This window comes from Anabrus simplex, chromosome 2, assembly GCF_040414725.1.
Source record: "Anabrus simplex isolate iqAnaSimp1 chromosome 2, ASM4041472v1, whole genome shotgun sequence".
NCBI lineage: Eukaryota > Metazoa > Arthropoda > Insecta > Orthoptera > Tettigoniidae > Anabrus > Anabrus simplex.
Genome location: NC_090266.1, coordinates 689,945,871 through 689,966,909, shown reverse-complemented (window position 1 = coordinate 689,966,909; position 21,039 = coordinate 689,945,871). Strand labels below are relative to the sequence as shown.

Genomic DNA, 21,039 nt, shown 5'->3' with positions numbered 1-21,039 from the left:
TCCAGGTACGTTCCTCCGTTGAGGCGTTGTGGAATAATAACTGGTCCAAGTATGTGGTTGCCAAGAATCTCTGCCCAAACATTGATGCTGAACTGATGCTGGTGAGATGCTTCAACCGTTCCCCGGGGCTTTTCTGTAGCCCACAGATGAAGTTTATGCAGATTGACGGTGCCATTTCTGGTAATGGTTGCTTCATTGGTAAAGAGGACTGACCACAGAAATCCCATAAATATGATGGCTTGGTGTAAAAACCATCAACAAAATCCTTCCCGTAGAGGGAAATTCAATGCTGATAATTCTTGCATTCATTGCAGGTGATACGGATAATGGCGGTTGTCATGCAGGATACACATAATCGTAGTCTGGCTTACACCATGTTGGCGGGCCACTTACCTGGATCTTGTACTAGGGTTCGTTTCAATGTCCTGTAGAACCTGTTCCTCCAGATGTGGTGTACGCACAGTCCGCTGCCTCCCTGCACGTTCTTCTGTCTGGAAGGACCCATGATCACACAAACGCCAAAAAAGGGTTTGAAACGTTGTGTGATGTGGCTGGCGTCTGTGAGGATACTTGTTTTGGTATAGCTGTGCTGCCTCTTGACCATTTCCATTGGCTTGGCCGTACACAAACACCATCTCGGCTTGTTCCCGACATGAATACCGGACCATACTGCTTCCGACAGTACGCAGCTTCAATCACACTGTCTGCAACAGAAGAAACACACTGAAAGTAGTAAGAGAAAATTTCATTCTCACTCATTCTTCATTCTTGATTCTGTCTACCCATCTGACTTTCAGCATTCTTCTGTAACACCACATTTCAAGCTAGCTCAGAAAGAAAGAGAATAGAAGCTTTTGAAATGTGGTGTTACAGGAGAATGCTGAAGGTGGGATGGGTAGACAGAATCAAGAATGAATGAGAATGAAATTTTCTCTTACTACTTTTAGTGTGTTTCTTCTGTTGCAAATAGTGTGATTGAAGCTGCATACTGTTGGAAGCAGAATGGTCCGGTATTCATGTCGGGAACAAGCCGAGATGGTGTTTGTGTATTGCCAAGCCAATGGAAATGGTCTTTTGCAGAGTCAGATAAAATAACAATATCATCAGCAAATCTCAGGATTTTAATTTCCTCTCCTTGAACTTTGATACCCTTTCCAAATTTCTCTTTGATTTCCTTTATTGCCTATTCTATGTAAACATTGAAAAGGAGAGGGGACAAACTGCAGCCTTGCCTCACTCCTTTCTGGGTTGCTGCCTCTTATTCAAAGCCCATGATTCTTATCACTGAGGACTGATTTTTGTATAGATTATAGATAATTTCTTCTTTCTCGATATCTGATCCCAGTCACCTTCAGAATCTCAAACAGCTTGGTCCAATCAGCATTGTACGTGGCCTTGTCCTTCGTAATTTTGTCCTCTAAGATCAGACGTAAAGTCGGGATTGCTCCACGTGTTCCCGTATTTCTTCTGAAGCCAAATTGATCTTCTCCCAACTCAGTTTCAGCTTGTCTTTCCATTCTTCTGTAAATAATACGTGTTAAAATTTTGTAGGCGTGAGATACTAAACTAATGGTGTGGTAGTTTTCACACTTGTCAGCACCGGCTTTCTTGGGAATAGGTATAACAACATTCTGCCAAAAATCAGATGGCATTTCTCCTGTATCAAACATCTTGCACACTAAACGGAATAAACTCTCCATGATGGTTTCTCCTAAGGCAGTCAATTAATTTTGCACAAAATCAACCAACATAAACATATGCGCACAAGACTCTAACTAAGAAGTTTGAAGAAGGAATATGCAAGACAAGAACTTTTAAATTCACTAAGTGTTTTATATACATGTTTTCAGTGTTTTTAATGTGTTTAATGTGTACGTACAATTAGTTTTAAGCTTAGGTTAAGTTTTTACTACCACATTTAAATCTCAAAACCAATTTTACTTTCATGGACTTACAAATGAAATGACGATAACACCCAATTCATATCCCCATTAGACATCCGGATGTGCTAATGGATGACAACATCTTTTTAGATAAATAACACAAACCAATGCCTTAATAGATGTAATATTATGGTTTGTTAGCTGATGACCAAATAGGGTCGAAACCGGTACTGATGTAAGTCTACATTTACAGTAAACAGTATTGATAAGGTGGAATTTCTTTCTTATCCATATACGTCCTGAGTTCTGGCGAGAACACCAGCAGGTAGATTTTCTTTCGGAAGCGTCTTTTTCTTCGACAAAGTATGGTGGAAGTTTAGTTCCATCAGCAAGTATGCATAACATTACTGTACACCTCTGTTTCTCATGACCACCGATTCTGATGGTAACACTTTTTGACTACTTAACACTCACAGTACTGTCCAGTGGAATTTCAAAATAGACGGGCATCTGACCTGCATTTCCAATTTGGGAAAGCAGATACAAGTTATATGGCACTGGAAGGAAAACAGCTTTTCTTCATAGGCAGGAGGAACACACTGTGAAATTGTGGGTATGCCTTCTAATGCTCAGTCCATTCCTCTTGTAGAAGTTTCTGATCCACCCTCGGTTTGCTTTAAACTCTGACGTAGAACGTTCTTTTGCAATTTATAATGCTTTTAATTGGCACATTTCGGTGGGCATGCCTTATCCCGATTCCCGCTTTACTGTTACGCATTTGTACCGAATCCTTTTCGTTTCTGGAAACTGGGCACTCTGTCCGTGGAAAGCTCTAAAATCACCACTGCTGTTTGAAAGAAAATCTTTCTTCTTTCTCCAGTCTCGAATAAAAGATTGATCTATATCGTATTTCCTACCGACGGTTCGATTTCCAATAATTTGTTTCGTTTATTACTTTGTTTTTCACTTAAAGTAAAAGACTGCAAAAGCTTTGTTAAATTCATGTTTACATGTGGCACTCTAAGAACGTGAGACTGTAGACTGACTGCCGCCGAGCGCTTACGGTAAAGGAAAAGTGAAAGTGTGTTTGGGGTTGGGGGAGTGTGCGCTGAGGAGCTCGGTTGCCAAGTCACGGCAACCACGAGTGTTCCAATGCTTGATTTCAGGGTTGTTCCATTACTTATAAATAATTTTACTGAGCTTATAAACTACAGCTGACTTTTAGGAAAGTTTTACACACATTAAGTAAGTAAATTCGTGTGGCTATTTCTAGCCGAGTGCAGCCCTTGTAAGGCAGACCCTCCGATGAGGGTGGGCGGCATCTGCCATTTACACACATTTACATTATGGAACAAATCTCCATTATCTCATGAAATACATAAGAGAGAACAATACGGTACATACATGTTCACTTTTATTTTCAAACAAATGCTGTCGGAAGATGTGGTTGAATCCAGTGCTAACCCTTAAAACTAAAATACATTAAAAAAGTAACATTCCTGAAGATACGTTAAGACACATGAAGTATCATGCCGTGAAATGAAAGGCTTGAATAAGACCTGCACCCAGATTTTAGAAGCAATATTAAAAAAAAAAAAAAAAAAATGAAAAGTGCGGGTGGTATTCAGGATTATACGGTAATCAGCAATAACATTGCTGTTACTTACTTATACTATGCTCAGAGCCATGGCTAGGAGAATGACTCATAACTGATAAAAATGTTTGTGCTTTCAGAGGCTACAGTTAGGCAATAAATAATGGTGCAAGTTCTTAGGAGAGCTGTAAACAAGCCACATTCCTGTTCTATTCATAAAGTTTACAAAAGGGAAACCCTTGCACGGGTGAACAAAATATAAGCTAATACACACGACTTGGCATGGCACGTGAATATCTCTTCATTTGAGTTTAAGACCTGGCCAATGCTCGCATGAACATCACGTCAAATGAGTCGAGTGGGTTAACTGCATCGTCATTGTTTTATCACATATGCAGTCCACCTTATCCATATACTTATCTAAGATGTTATTGGTTATTATCCCCACTCCATTCTTTGCCTCATATTCTCCACCCCAGTAGAGAGTGTAATCCCTTCCTCAACGTCTTCTTTCCTTTCCACTTAACTCCACTCAATCCCATCATACATATATTCTCTTTCTCCAGGAAATCAACTGCCTCTTCTGAATTTCCAGTTAGTGTCATGAGGTTGTTTATTGCCACCTCATGATGCTCTTTACTGGTCACCCAGTTTTCGTCTGACTCATTGGCTGAATGGTCAGCGTACTGGCCTTCGGTTCAGAGGGTCCTGGGTTTGATTCCTGGCTGGGACATGGATTTTAATCTTCATTGGTTAGTTCCACTGGCCCAGGCGCTGGATGTTTGTGCTGTCCCCAACATCCCTGCAACTCACACACCAGACACAACACTATCCTCCACCACAAAGCACGCAGTTACCTACATGGCAGATGCCGCCCATCCTCATCAGAGGGTCTGCCTTACAAGGGCTGCACTCGGCTAGAAATAGCCACACAAAATTATTATTACCCATTTTTCAGAGTTCCCCTAGCGTAAGAACTGCACATTGTTTCTGGGGAACACGCTAGTCTTTTTTGAGGCTGATTTAAATGTACCGTTGTCAATTTTCATTACAATGAGGTCGCCATCACCACTTCCAAAGGCATTTTAGAACTAATGCCAGCAGTATGTGATCAGGTGCTGCTGATGGGTTCCAGGTTCTTTCTCTACACCTAAGAAAACTCGTATGTCCGAAGCAGTTGGTCCCCTTAGATCATCTTCATCATCGTCATCATAATCATCGATTTTCCGCAGGTGTTTACAAGCCTCTTCCAGTTCGTCCTGTCCATCCACAGCTGATGTTCTACCTTTTGCTGCCAATTTACATCACATTTGGCAAGGTCATTGAAAATTTGCTTTTCCCAACTATCACGAGACCTCCCTCTGGGCCTCTTACCAACAACATTTCTTTCATAGTATGGTCTTGGGGTCCCAATTGGAGCCATCCTTCTCATATGTCCATACCATCGTAATCTGCTTAATTCTAAGGTTTCCAACAGGCTCCTGTCCAATCCATGTTGTTCCCGAATACTTTAATTCCTTATTTTGTCTCTCCTTGTCGTTTGGAGACATGACCAAAGGAATGTCATTTCAGTGGCCTGTGGGCGACTGTGCAGATCTAGTCAATGTTGCTCCTTCCAGTCTGTATGTTAGAATTGGTACAAGATATGTTTTGTACAGCGTGAGCTTGCAAGCTTGAGGAAATGAGTCATCCCAAAGTAATTGACGAATGGAGTGGACTGCTTCAGGATTTCACCTTGTCACTAAACAGATAGTTTTAGTTCGGTTGATGATTAATTAATTACTTAATTAATTATTTAATGGCATGTGGCCTCCGGAGTGCCCTGGTGCAGGTCTTTCAATTTGACGCCGTATAGGGAACCTGCGCGTCTGTGAGAATGGGGCCCTACCTATGATGAATTCTAATGCTGAAGACGACACAAACACCCAGTCCCCGAGGCATAGGAATTAACCAATTAAGGTGAAAATCCCTGACCCGGCTGGGGAAACCGACCCGGGACCCTCTGGACCAAAGGCCAGTATGCTAACCATTTAGCCATGGAGCCGGACGGCTGATGATCATTCCCATTCTTTCAAATTCTTCTTGCCAAAGATCTAGTTTAAATTGAACTTCTGCTTCTGTCTCACCCCATAGCATAACCTCATCAGCATATACAAGTGAATTTGTTGTCTGATTCTTCTTTTTAACTGCTTTTATAACGTCATCCATTATAGTAATGAAGAGAAGTGGTGATAGACAACTTCCTTGTTGGACTCCGCTCTTGGTTTCAAAACAGTTTGATCTGCCTCCTTGAATTTGCACACAGCTCTTTGTCTCTCAGTATAGCTGTTTTATTTTCATCTGATGGCCAGACAGGTATCAATTTTTGGTAATGAGACAGTCTCTCATAGTGCATTGGTACTGCCAGTGGGTCCAAGTAGCTTGTGCAGTGGCCTCCACGGTATGCAGTAGCCATGCGTCTTGGTGGGTGTGCTATTTACCAACTGATGAGCCCAATTTAGCACACTGGGGCGAAATGCTGGCAACCAGGAATGAGTTGGCCGGAAAATTTGTAATGACCAATAACGGACCATTTATACTGGTATTATAGCTGTTTTACTCAAGCTATAATCTCATCTGGCACTTCTTTATGTCTCAGACATTCCCATGTGTGCTTACGTGGTACATGATCTTATGTCTTCTCAATATCCAAGAATACAACTATAACCATTCTATTTTTATCCCAGTAGTTTTCAAAGAGCATTCTAGTCAAAAAAATGAGATCTAGTGTTGATCTGTTCGATCTAAATCCATGTTGTTCTTCCTCAAGTTTAGGTTCAAAAATTTTCTGATTTTTCTCTCCAAGATGGTCTCATAAATTCTTAACCCATGAGATAGAAGGGTTATGCCTCTATAGTTGGTACACTTCTTTTGGTCTCCTTTCTTAAATAGAGGAATAATCATTCTTTGCCTCCGGTCACTGGGGATTTTATTTTCTTCCCAAATTTTATTTAGTACTCTGTACAACCATTGTATTCCAGGTTCTCCAAGTGCTTTGATCATGTCCACACTGAACTCATCCAATCCTAAAGACTTGTTGTTTTTCATTTTACATATTGCTATCTCCACTTGCAGCCAGGTCAAACTTTCTACATTATAATTTATAGGGTTTAGAGGGTCATCTTGTGTGTCATCAGTTGTTTTACAGGTCAGTAAGTGATTGAAATATCTACTAAACTCCTGTAATATTTCATTTTCATTTCTAGTTACCTCTCCGTTTGGGAGCTCTACTGTGTCGATAGTACTATTATAATTTCTTTTGTTTTTACAATGCTATACAGGAGCTTCTTTTGTTTGTCTTGCCCTATTCTATTGGCAAGATTGTCTTTGCATTTCCTTTTCTCATTGTTGACTATTATTTTGTCTTGTAATCTTTTTTTTTTCTCTGTAAAATGATAGTTTATCCTAGATTCCACTTGGATTTCCTCGCACTCTGTCACGGTACAAAGCTCCTCTTGCATCATTTCTAGCTTTGACAGCAGCTTTTACATCCTCATTCCATCATGCTGTTTCCTTGGATTTTCTTATTTGTCTCTGCCTTCCCCATACTCTCTCAGCTGTCTTCACCAATACTCTGCTCAGGTTATCCCATTGCTCATTTTCAGATCTCAGATCTTCTTTTGGTAACATCTTCCGAACATTTTCTCGAAACATTTCCTTCACCTTTGGTTCAGAATGTCTTAGAGTTTTTATTTTTGGTGTTCTTTTGTTGTAGACTTTGAGGTCTTCTCTTTGTGATATCTGTAACCAACAGCCTGTGGTCTCCATCCATATTTTCACTAGGAAGTACTTTGACATCATTTACAATCTTCCAAACTTCTTGGTCAGCGAATATACCTAAGTATAATCAATCACAGTTCCATAGTGATCGTCCCAACTATATCTTGTGATCTTATGCGTGTCCCTTTTCTTGAACCAAGTGTTACTTACAACCATATTGTTCCTCATACAAAGATGTAGATGATGTTCACCCTCTGTCATCCTATTCCCCATTCCATGAGGACCCAGGGAGGATTCATAGCTCAGTCTGTCTTATCCAACCTGAGCATTAAAATCTCCCATTACTAGCAAATTTTCACAATCCATATGTTCTTCCAAGTTGGACAGGAAGGCTTCTTTTTCTTCATTTAAACATCCTGATTGTGGAGCATAGACCTGGATTATATGATATTATTGTCTCCATTCCAATTTACTGACACTTTAATTATTCTATCACTGATAAATTCAATCTGGCTACAAACATGAAGTATAAAGCCCACTTTATTTCTTGACTCCAAGTTATTTCCAGACCAGTATAGTTTATAGTCTAGACAGGGGTGTCTTATTCCTGTTGCCTTCCATTTGATTTCACTCACCCCATGATAAGAATTTTCCTCCTTTCCATCATATAAACTATTTCTTCAGTTTTATTTGTCTGTGTTAGAATATTCAGTGTTCCAATCCAGCAACTGGGTCTTGATTTGGATTTTGTATCTGGTGAAGCTTCAGGCTGTAAGCTGTTATACACACCTAGCTGTTGTTGTTGTCTTGAGTTCTTCGATCTGAGGCTCGTATTTGTCTTGAAAGTGATTGCAATTACAGATTTGCAAGGCCTAACATTAGAGAAGATTTTCTGTCAGGGTTATCTCCCGTAGCCTTTAGCATTCCCCTACTTCATCTGCAAGGCAGCAGCTTTCTGTTGAATTTGTGTCATTTCCTACACAAAGGCTTCAACTAGCCCCCTAAGGGTGAACTCCTCTGCCCATAGCCATTGGTTCTCCCTTAGTTTGTCAGGTTTGGTAAAGACCGCCCAACCCTCGGCCAGACAGTTGCAGGTAGTACAGTCTACTTTCTTGATTTATGAGTTTCATTTCCGTATTGACAGATTACACATGTACAGATAAGGAAGGATTTCCACCTAATCAATACTGTTTATTGTAAGAATTAGCTTACATTACCTACAACATTACCGACGATCGCAAGCACCAGATTATGTACCGTACAACTATGGACTCTAAAATGGGAATGAAGATCTACGCAAGACACGCACTATCAAGTCCATGAAATGTTTTATACTCATTATTTTAATGTATTTTAATATGTTCTGTGTATTTTAATGTGTTTATTGTATTTGTACATATAACTTAGATTTAAGCTTAGGATAGATTTTACAGTCAAATTTCTAGTCCTGAAGAAGATAGCTTTATACCCATGTACCTGAAAGTCAAATCATAACACCTAACCAACTCACACTCAACATGCCTAATTTGGACACAATCAGATATGGTGTTTCTTTACGGCATCCTCCTTTAGACAGGGTAATGTCAATTATTGCTCGATATATCTGTGGCTTGGTTCTAAAAGGGCCAGTGTCATTTTTTATCAAAATTGAGATATTAACTGATACAAACGTGTTTTATCCTGGCTTGAAACATGTTAAAAGGGCCAATGTCTCTGTTAAGTACTAAACGAACAGTTCATGTTTAATTAAATAAGCCCTTGCCAATAAAGATTAGAGACCTGCAATTTTTAAAGAATACGATAGAAAAACTTAGCGTTTCATAAGGAGCCTTCCACAAAGAAAGTATAAAGTTATTTAAAGTTAGTTGCTGAAAAAAATAATTGGAAAACTATAAGCAAAATTTCAAATGCTCATAGTTCAAAAACAGGTTTTTTGACATTGGCCCTTTTAGAACCAAGCCACAGATATATGTAAAAGTATTTATGTTCAGGTGATGATGACCAATTAGGGTCAAAACCAATTAGGGTCGAAACTGGTACTGTAAGCTAATTCTTACGATAAACAGTATTGATAAGGTGGAAATCCTTTCTTATCTGTACATGAGTACCATCTACTGTCGCATACGGTAGCAGGATGTACCTGACCTGACAGAGATGATTGGGTTATTTACTGCTGCTTGAGACTGGATATTAAGATTCTGGTTGTACAGTCTACCCATTACCGTAGCAGGGTAACAGTCTGAGTGCAGTGGTATCGGTATACCTGAGCAGTGATGAGAAGAGTACAAGAAAAAAAGTAACTGGGTTGGGTTACCTGAGAAATGTTTTACTCAGTTACAATTACAAATTACTTTTTCGACAAGTAATCAGTAAAATTACAATTACTTTACTGTATGCTTGTCATAAGGAAGTCACTTGACATTTCCCCCTCCTGCATAATACAAAGTTTGCAAGGAAAATATAGTACTTCATTTTGTGTATGTTTCTTTAGCGTAAGACACATTAAGTGGCTATCTAAACATGATATGATCATTCTCCGTAATTTTTTATTTTAGTTAATGACTTTTAGCATCTCAAATAATTAGCTATTTATTTTGCAAATAAATTAATTGGTTCTTAACATTCTCATCACTAAGGCTCGAAGTTTTGGGGGAAAGGATATCTTTGCATTTACTGAAGAATCTTTCTATAATAGGAGTGCAGGAATTTTCTCTGAATTGAGGAGCCAGTCCAAAAATTTAGGTGCCAGCAAGAATCCCACCTGCCTGATACTTATAAATAATCGAGTTATGCTACTCAGCGTTGACCTCAGTATTAATTTTTCTAATCTTAACATTTAAGTTGGCCAGAAATATTAAATTACAGAGCTATAGTACGACTATTAGCTATAAACTGTTGTGTCCATTATGTTTTACACAATTCAGAGGATACTGAACATAGACGTTAAATCTTCCAGAATAATGACCTAATTCTTGCATAGTCTTTTGCGACCATGGATATGTCTTATGGCCTTGCTACTAAAATTCCAGTGGTTCACAGCTCTTGCAGGATCAAATTCATTTACTGCAGGTAAATTCATATTACACATTATCAAATCACACAAAAGGTTTGTTTCTAATGATCTGAATTTGTCTTGTGTAAAGTTCATATTAAATCCTTGGGTGCTGTAGAGACTGGAAGAACACACACAATAGACAGTAGATGTCCAAGAATAGGAAATCTGTCACTGCTTGCAAACTTCCAACAGTTTGAACATTTTTTTTCCTCTTCCAAGAACTTTGAATTCATAGCAATCATTTTGTATGCATTACATGTAGTTCCCACAGTTTTCACATTTTGTAAGTTGCTCCCTGAAATGTTCTGCCAACTTTGTGATGTCATCAACACCATAATTTTCCAGATCAGTTCCAGTTGGCCATACAAATCTGTCAGATCAGGTTGTGCATTTCTCTTCAGTTCCATGGACCAAAAATCTTTCCTGTAAATCGACACGAGAACTAGCAACTGGTCCAACTCCCTTCAGTTGAATGTCTTGCAAAATGCCGATAATAGAGGTATTTGTCATTAATTTATCTTCATTTGGGCCAGGGATAGTTTTGAGTAATTCAAGTGATGCTATTGTACTTCTTACACGTAGTTCAATGGCGCTGAGAAATAGCTACTCACTCTGAAATATGAGAGAGAAATTCTTCAGGACTTCTAAAAATATCCAGATGTATAGGAAGCCCGAAATCTGGTGCTTGTTACGGAAGAACCCGTGGTATTTTCTGTGTTTCCCTTTTTTACGTCGCACCTACACAAATTGTTCTTATGGCGACGATGGGATAGGAGTGGGAAGGAAGCAATCATGGCCTTAATTAAGGTACAGCCCCAGCATTTTCCTGATCTGAAAATGGGAAACCACAGAAAACAATCTTCAGAGCTGCTGACAGTGGAGTTCGAGCCGACTATCGCTCAAATGCAAGCTCACAACTGCGTGCCCCTAACTGCACTGCCAATTCACTTAGTCACCTCCCATTACTCGCTTAATATGTAGGTATAACCCACTCACTGTGGGTGGGGGAATGCAGATGAGATGCCCCTGATTGGAGTGGGTGGCATTCAGGGAGAATATCTATGGCATGGCTGGAAACAAACTTCTACAGTCTGCCCATGGTGTCCACCACCAAAGTCTTTTAACTTTTGGTTCCTTCAGGGGGTCAACCCCATGGGAACAAGCTCAGCATGAAAGCATGGGATCCAGCTTCCCTAGGTTCTTGGTTGCAACCTGAACCGATGGGCAAGATTTCAAGCTGGTAAAGTCTATTTACTTCATTAGACACACATTGAAGGTGTCTACGGCAAAATGGAAGACTTAAAGAAAATGCACATTTGTAGTTTGCTACTCGAGGCTCGCACTGCACTTTCAGCTGATCAGTTACTCATGTGCCTCCACTTTCATGAAATCCCCGTCAAAGTGAAAGAACACAAAACCTTGATTCTGGTTTGTGGAGTCATCTTCCAATGCAATTTTATCTTGAACACTGACGATGAGTTGATGGAAGACATGAAGAACCGGGGCGTGACGTGTGGCGCATTACGCGCAAAGTCAACGGTGAAGACGTTGCAATGGGTGCATTCATTGTCTCCTTCAAATTGTCAGTGTTGCCAGAGAAAGTCAAGATTACAACCTATCGCTGCGATGTGAGGCTGTACATCCCACCTCCTATGTAGTGGTATTAATGCCAATGTTCTCGACACATGGTATCTCATTCGAATCAGTTTGTGTGTAGTACATATGGAAGAGAAGCTGATGGTGTGGAAGAGTGCACACTCCCGAACAAGTGCACTAACTGCTCTGGTCTTCATTCTCTTTGAGTTAGGACTTGTCTGCTATATCTCAGTGAGAAGATGATCCAGGAGATCCAGGCCCTGGATGGTCTTTCCTACCGGAAGCGCACTGTGAGTTCATTTCTATGAATGCACCTGCCAAGACACTAGACTTCAGCATGATAGCACGGAGTTTACCAGCATGATAGCACGGAGTTTACCAGGTTTGTTTTTTACTTTAACACCTGTGAAGATCGCTGCACACAAAGCGGCTATTGCTCCTGTGAAAAAAGCGGCGAAGGTTAAAAAAGAATCAAAGATGGGGATCTCCCGAACTTCTACCACAAAGAAGCCTGTGTAGTCTTCTTCCACCAAGAGTTCGGCGACAGCTGCACCCAAGTCGGTAGAGGCAGCATCGTCAACTTTTACTGGGAATTCACCTCCCAGCCTGTCAAAACAAGAAAAGAAGGTGGGAAAGAGGGATGCCCTTACCAGGTGCTCCTCCATTCCTTCTGTGAAAGGGGAACCGTGTCCTTCATCTGGCGGGTATGCATCAGCACCATCAGGTTCATCTGCACTTAAGCCAGTGCGCTTCACTCGTAGGAGGAAATTATGCTCCCTAAAAGCGTCCAAAAAGCTTGAGGCATACATCACCTCGTCGGGTGACAAAGTGATGCACGTCAAGCCTCTATCTGCATCTTTGGACGAAGATGTTAGTGTAGGTTAGAAAGGATACACTGCTTAAAACCTAACAGTTTTTAGCAGTCCAGAGTATGGCACTGTTTCAGTAGAATTATAATGGTTTCGACAATCACTTTGCCGAGCTGTGCCAGCTAATCGGTCAGTTCGTGGCAAGTACTGTATAGTCTACATTCAAAAAACTTATCTCAGATGGTCCTGAGAAATTTTAGATTATACTTGACGGAATGTGATTATGCTAACTGGGCTTCCGGAGGCGTTGGCAAGGGAAGTGGTTCCATTAAAACTCCAGCTGGAGTCATTAGCGATACGTGTTCCGTTGCCTATCCTAACTGCAGTTAGCAATGTTTATTTCCCACCTGGCCAGCCCCTTAATATCAGTGATGTGATTTATCTTATACATCAGCTCCCACCTCCTTTCCTCTTATTGGGTGATTTTAACACCCATCACCCATTATGGGGCTCTGAATTGTCTTGCCCCAGAGGAAGGGAGTTGGAAAAATTAATGGGAGAGCTGGATTTATGCTTTTGAATACAGGGGAACCAACACATTTCTGGGTAGCGCATGGTACCTTCTCCTGCATTGACGTTATTCTGTGCAGCCATGTGTTTTTTCCTCCTGCTGTAGTGGAAAGTACATGATGACCTCTGACAGTGACCATTTCCCCACTATTCTTACCTTGTTGAAACAGAAATTGATTGAGGCTCCTTCATCCTTGATGGATCCTTAAACATGCTGATTGGCCAACGTTCACATCACTAGATGTCTTTTAATGGTTTGAATAGCTAGAGCGTAGATGATATAAATTATATCATACAAGTTATTCTTGCTGCCACTGAGTAGTCCATTCAGTCTTTTTCTCGGACTCCTTGACGAAAACTTGTTCCTAGGTGGAATGAAGAAATTGTAGCAGCTATGAACGAACGAGGTCGTGCTCATAAATGCTGTCTTAGGCAGCCTACTGTGGCCATCTTGGTAACATTTCAAAAAATTTGTGCTAAGGCGCAAGTTCTTAATATTAATAAATTTTATTTGCTTTACGTCCCTCTAACTACTTTTGTGGTTTTTGGAGATGCCGAGGTGCTGGAATTTTGTCCTGCAGGAGTTCTTTTATGTGCCAGTGAATCTACTGACACGAGGCTGACGTAATTGAGCACCTTCAGATACCACTGGACTGAGCCAGGATCGAACCCACCAGGTTGGGGTTAGAAGGCCAGCGCCTAAACCGCCTGAGCCACTCAGCCCAGCAATGCGCGAGTTCTTGTTCGACAGAGTATGAAAACTTCATGAGATAGGTATGCGTCATCCATGAAGTTACATACACTGTCATCTCAAGTGTGGACTAAATTTAGGTGCATTTTGTGTGTACAAGTATCATCTTCAGTACCGCGAATTTCCATTGCAGGCAGTCTCGTCATTGATCCACCCATGTTTGCCAACCATCTAGAAGTCATTTTGCAGATATGTCTGGTTCCAGGCATTACCATCCTGATTTCCTGGCTCTGAAGTGGGTGGCAGAACATCATCTTAGTTTTGTGACTCTAGATTCAGAAGACTATAACATGGCCTTAACAGAGTCCAAACTCCGCAGTGTCTTGGCGCTTTGCAAGGACACTTCTCCCGGTGCAGATAATGTCCATAACCGGATGTAGAAACACCTCAGCAAGGATAGCTTTGTATATCTTGTCTGGACAGAGGGTGAGTTTCTGTCACAGCGGCAAGTGAGAATAGTAATTCCTCTCCTCAAGCCTGACAATGATCCCAAGTATGCAGGAAGTTATAGACCTACTTGTCTCGCCAACTGTCTGTGTAAACTATTTGAGGCCGGGCTGAGTGGCTCAGACGGTTGAGGCGCTGGCCTTCTGACCCCAACTTGGCAGGTTCGATCCTGGCTCAGTCCGGTGGTATTTGAAGGTGCTCAAATACGTCAGCCTCATGTCGGTAGATTTACTGGCACGTAAAAGAACTCCTGCGAGACTAAATTCCGGCACCTCGGCGTCTCCGAAAACCGTAAAAGAGTAGTTAGTGGGACGTAAAGCAAATAGCATCATTTATTAGTTCTGCCAATATAATTATTTTCCAACTGTAGCCTCTCACGGATTTCTCCCCATGCTGCTTCTCCTGTATAGGAGGACTTCTATCAGAGTACCAATGTGGTTTTTGAACTACCTGCTCTACCACTGACCACTTGGTACACCTGGAGAGTTCTATTCAGAATACATTTTTCCAAAACCAGCACTTATTGGCTCTTTTCTTTGACTTAGAAAAGGCCTGTGATACCACATGGCGATACGGCATCCTTTCAGTCCTGCATCAGTGGAATTTTTGAGGTAACTTGCTGGTTTTTATTGCAAATTTTTTGTCTCTCTGTCTATTCTGTCTGAATAGGGAGGGCATATTCGCAATATCATTTTCAGGAAAGTGGAGTTCCACAGAGATCAGTTCTCAGTGTCACTCTGTTTGTGATTGCCATAAACTGCATCGTCGCTACTGCTGGTTCAGACCACTATATGTAGAAGATTTTGCTCTGCATTATAGCTCTCAAAGTATGGCATTCACAGAGTGACAATTACAGCAAGCTATTAGGAGAGTGGTACAGTGGACCTTTGAATGTAGCTTTCAGTTTTCAACTTCAAAGTCTTCTGTTGTTCATTTCTGCTGGAAGTGCACTCTTCACCCCCGTCCTGAGGTTTATTTAGTGGGTGTGACTCTTCCTGTAGTTGACACTTGCAGATTCCTTGGGCTCCTTTTCGATAGTAAATTATAGTGGGAGCCACATGTGCGTCAATTAAAAGCCAAATGTGCTAAAAAGATGAATATTTTGAAGTTTTTTAGCTGCGCTACTTCGGAGGCAGACTACACGGTGTTCTCACGGTTTTACGAGGCACACATTTTATCCAAGTTAGACTACGGCAGTGCAGCATATAGATCAAGGAAAAGCATCCTTGTGAAACTGAATAGCATTAATCACAGCAGCATTATATTTGCAGTGGAAGCATTCCATGTAAGCCCCATTGCTAGCCTGCTCACTGAATCTGGTGTGCCGCCTTTACACCTGAGGCACCAACAGATATTATTGTCCTATGCTGCAAATACGTAGCAGATGCCACTCACCCATGCTATTGCTCCATATTTGATGATACAGACTGTCCGCTGTACAATAGTGAAAGTTAAATGAAAAGTGTTGACACTTACCCCTTCGACCGCTGAGATGTTAACTTATGTCGAGAGCTTTAGAGCAACTGGCAGTTGCCAAGCTCTTACTTCGCATGTTGTATTTGTGAGATCTTGGTGGAGGGGGTTGAGCTTGAGAAGGCGCGGCTAAGGGCCCAATAGCTGCGCGTTAGGGGGAGTTGTTGGCAGCTTCCACTGTTCAGCCCCTTAAGTCCAATTATGGTCCTTCATTAAATTTTCAAAATAACTATTTAATTACAGAATTTCATCACACACTTGGCTACCCACCGTTTGACAACAACTTTTACTACAACAACATTCCCTTTCAACTAGTACGCTCACCTCAACATGTCCAACAATAAAGAGCCACACCTATCACGAACTCTCCCCACAAATACTACAACAAAGAAGATGGCCTAATGACGTCTACACAAACTTCAATATAACCCACGCCACCAGCATTCCAACTAATATTATCTCAAAAAGAACCATGCCATTTGAAAATTCTTCAAAATTTATAAGCATATAAATGAAAATCAATACTTATCAACTTCAAGAACCAACAGCCATTACCAATGCTCAACTTTCCTCAAGTTTTTAACAACACGCCATTTGACAATTAAATGGAATGTGCTTTCTTATTTTTATCTTTATTGTAATATCTTATAATATCAAGAATCAACCACCTATGTCATAATCCTCAAATGATTGTCATGTTTTTAGACTCAAATATTAACACAAATAATATTAAGTAATTGTATACTACATTTTATATTGTAATAGTTGTTTAACGATCTCTAATCCATTTTACAAGACATAGTTAGTTTTTAACAGTATTCATAAGTCATTTCCAGTCAGGTACCTGATCTATTCCTAAGGCAAAAAATATGGCTGATAATGCCTATTATTGATAGGCGAAACATGAACTATCCAATGTATTAATTTTATGTTAACAATTTTGATAAGGACAAAGTCTTGATTTTTAAGATTGTATTGTATTGAATAGGTGGGTGAACAATAAAAAACATACTAGTGTTATTTATTATAAATACTTTCAATATGGATTCAAAAATGAATTTTATCACATGTAATAAGGAGTAGGCTATGTGCGAACACTGGGTTTCACCCTGCTTCATTATCATCAATCCACATCCACACACGCAGGTTGCCTATGAGCTCCGAATAGAGAGACCTGCACCTAGTGAGCCGAACATGTTCTCAAACTTTCCTGGCACTAAAAGCCATACGATAAATAAATCATTTGCTCTACTGGAAGCATGTAGTTTGTATACAGCTGAACTCTACACTATCCTTGAAGTTCTGAGGTACATGGTATCCATTGAATGCCAGCACTTTCTGCTTTGTACAGACTCTGTGAGCTCGTTACGATCTATTGATGCATGTTTCACTTGGCACCCTCTGATGCAGCGGATCCAGGATCTGCTGGCTGGGTGTTGGAGTGCTAGCACTAGAATCATATTCTTGTGGCTACCAAGCCACAATGGTGTTGCAGGAAACGAGTTCGCTGATAGGGCTCCAAAGGAGGCAGTCACATTGCCCCTCCTGTTGCCTTACTAGGTTCCAGTCAGTGATATTTGATCTCAGCACAGACATTTGATTATGTCCCATTGGGAAGTGGAGTGGCAGGCCATTCCTCATCCAAATAAGCTGGGAACGATAAAAGGAATAATAGGAGACTTTACTTCTGGGTTTCTCAGATAGAAGCATTGGTGCTATGTCTTCTTTGGATCGTTCACGGTATAACAACGCACTTCTATTTACTGAGGGGAGAAGCTCCCCTGGTGTACACTTGTGGCAGTCATATTACTGTGGTGCACATCCTTACAGAGTGCATGGACCTGGCTGTTCTTCTCTGTAGTCTAAAACTTCTGAGTAGCATCTCCCTCATCCTATGATGTGACGAGCAGTCAGCAGACCTCATCATCCATTTTATGAGGGGCAATGAGCTGTTTTATTGCACGTAAAATTTTATTTTCTATTTGTTTTTATTTTTTATTTTTTATTTTATAAAATATGTTTTATTCTACTGTTTAGTTTTTGTGCATTTTAATGTGTTTTTAACTTTTAATTTTTTATGATGTGGATGATTTCACTTCAAAACAATGCCCTTTTTTATTTAAATAATTTTTTCTATCATTTTATAAGATAATGAGGCATTGTGAATTAGAACCACTGATTATTTTTAATTCATAATTGTTTCATCATTATTTGTTTTTAAATTCTAGTTGTTGGTTGCATTTTAAACTTTTCTTTATCATCACATTTCATTTCATCTCTTACCATTAGGGACCGATGACCTAGATGTTAGGCCCCTTTAAACAACGATCATCATTACCATCAATATGTAGGTATAGGATTTTTTAATAATTGTGTCAAATTAGCCTGGTTTGATAGGTCATCGCTTTCAGGTTTCTTATTGCGTCTCATGTTTGAAGGCTGGCAAATTATTAAACTCCCACTCAAACAAAAGATTTATAATTTGCAGGCCAATACCCTGCATTTATTAAAACATGAATAATAACAAAGGACATGCATACAAACACTAAAATGTAAACCAGTACCACAGATTCATTGTTCTTTTGACTACATGTGACTATGAAGTAATTCGTTCTCAATTCTTCCACCAGGGGCTCTGCTGCTGTAACAGATAAGGGTTAACTGCATTATGCATGTCTACTATCCACTATCGGTAGTGCAAAGTCTCTAGTTCATGGATATACATCAAATGTCCTCTCCAGAGAATAAAACAAAATTCTCTTTGGTCTCGCAGTCATTTATTTTTGAGAAGATCTCGGTGTGGTTTTAAACTTGTTCATTGACATCACGTCATATGTCACAGGGCTTTTGTTGTATGTTGATGGGTAGTAGAAGAAGGAAGGTATGAAAAAACAGCAAACAGACTTTTTCAGGGGGCCGAAAATTAGCTGCCAGTAGCAAAATCACAGTTACCACAGGAGTTTTGCACCCGTCTTATAGGGGCACATGAAGGAATACCCATGTATAATTTTAAGAAAATTGTTGGTATAAGAATGGTTTCTTTGAAAGAACTGGAGAGGTAAGAAAGTAACTCATCCAGAACTGGTGAAGGTACTGTTTTTGCTGTAATCGAACCAAAACATTATCATCCTCATCATAATTTTTTTCCTGTTTCTGTTTCTGAATGATGTATGTAACTAGAATGTAATGATTACTGGAATATAAAGGTTATACAATTTTGTTTCAAGATGTAAATTACAAGTAAAAATTACATTTTGTATAAAGTAACAATTACAAGTAAAAATTACTAAGAATGTAATCTTACAAGTAATTCAATTACTTTTACTCGTTTACTTCCAAACTCTGTAACTAAGCCATGTTGATTAATGTTATGTTACAAGGCCATTTCACCAGGCGAGTTGGCTGTGCGGTTAGGGGTGCGCAGCTGTGAGCTTGTATCCGGGAGATAATGGGTTCGAACCCCACTGTCGGCAGCCCTGAAGATGGTTTTCCGTGGTTTCCCATTTTCACACCAGGCAAATACTGGGGCTGTACCTTATTAAGGCCATGGCCGCTTCCTTATCACTCGTAGGCCTTTCCTATCCCATCGTCGCCATAAGACCTATCTGTGTTGGTGCAATGTAAAGTCAATTGTATAAAAAACAAAAACAAAGCCATTTCAATCAATTATCCAGACTTCTGCCCTTGCATTTTCTGTATGTCTACTGTCCTCTTTTCGTGAATCATATATTAATATGCTCTCTTGTGTGATACCCCTTTTATACTGTTTGTTGTACCTATAGCTTGGATATCTGCTTCATTGGGGCATTAACAAGGACTTCAATAATTGCTCAAACATCGTTTGAACAGTTTAAATGATGTCTAATTTATTTTATTTTGATCTGTTTACAGTTAAGTGTGGAAAAAATCATGTTCGTTCATCCTGCCATTTTATGATTAACATATTGCTGTTATGTTAATCACATTGAGGATGGTTGCCTAGTTGTACTTCCTCTTAAAACAGTAAACCACCACCACCACCACCACCATCTTACGTAAATCACAGTAATGATAATTATTTCAAACTCCTAGGTGTTGAATTGTGCAAGGTTGTTCATATTCACTCTTCACTGTATTCACTTTGATTATAACATAATTACAGTTCTTTGCTGTACGTTCTCATGTTTGGATATCTGACATGATTTTTGTGTATTGTCTGTCTTAACACATCGCAGTTGACATACTAGGAAGTACTGTACGTTGAGTTTTTCCCATGTGTGCACATGTACATGCATTATGATTTCCTGCATCTATTTGTCCTTGCCCTGCATGTTCTGTTTCAGGCATCACTTTATAAATATAATTTTGTTGTTTACGATTACGTAATGAATTATTGATGATTTTTGTTATTAACAGGTGGAAAAGGAGCTGAAGAAGCTGCAGAAAACAGGAACTATTTAGCTCAACGAATGACTGATGAAATAAACGAAATTATACGGGTATTGCAGTTGACAACATATGATGAAGAAGAATGGGATGCAGACAATATCACTGTTATGAAGAAAGCTCAAAATGCCATTGAAGGCAAAATTAGAGGTGCTCATGATTGGCTGGAGGTAAGATTGTTGATCTATATAATATTATCAAGAGTTTACAGACTTTGTACATGCCCTAGTTCTTTTTCAACTATCTCTCCTCTTGCAACATAAAGGAGATAGTCCATATACCACACTTCTAGATCCAAGTTGGCAGCTTAGTCGATGGCATTTTAAGGGGGTCGGATATGCCACCATCATGTAGGTAGATGTACTCCAGCAGGATAAAATTCTGGTACCTTTGTGTCTTTGAAAACTGAAAAGTAGTTAGTGGTATGTAAAGCAACTATCTTCTTCTTCTTTACATCATTGTAAATTTTGCCATTAATAGACATGCGACACAGACCATCAGAAAAGTTTGACAGAATCCAAACTGTAGCTTAATTTCAGCACGCCATACTTCAAGATGGCTTTGTTCCACTAATTCATAGGTGTCAAGTTGACAAATCAAGGTTCTTACAAGGACCAGATCGATCAATACTCTAAGGGAAAGAGATTCTCTCTGTGGTCACTTAAGCACATCATTAA

General features: G+C 39.9%; 1 protein-coding gene across 4 annotated transcripts in view; it reads left to right on the top strand.

Moving 5' to 3' along the window:
* Positions 1-21,039, top strand: part of Vinc (vinculin) — a 413,074-nt gene that overhangs the window by 109,097 nt on the left and 282,938 nt on the right. For all 4 annotated transcript variants that reach the window (XM_067141297.2, XM_067141296.2, XM_067141293.2 and 1 more), the window contains exon 6: positions 20,333-20,532. In XM_067141297.2, the coding sequence (XP_066997398.2) occupies positions 20,333-20,532 (200 nt within the window). The remainder of the gene's footprint in view (positions 1-20,332; positions 20,533-21,039) is intronic.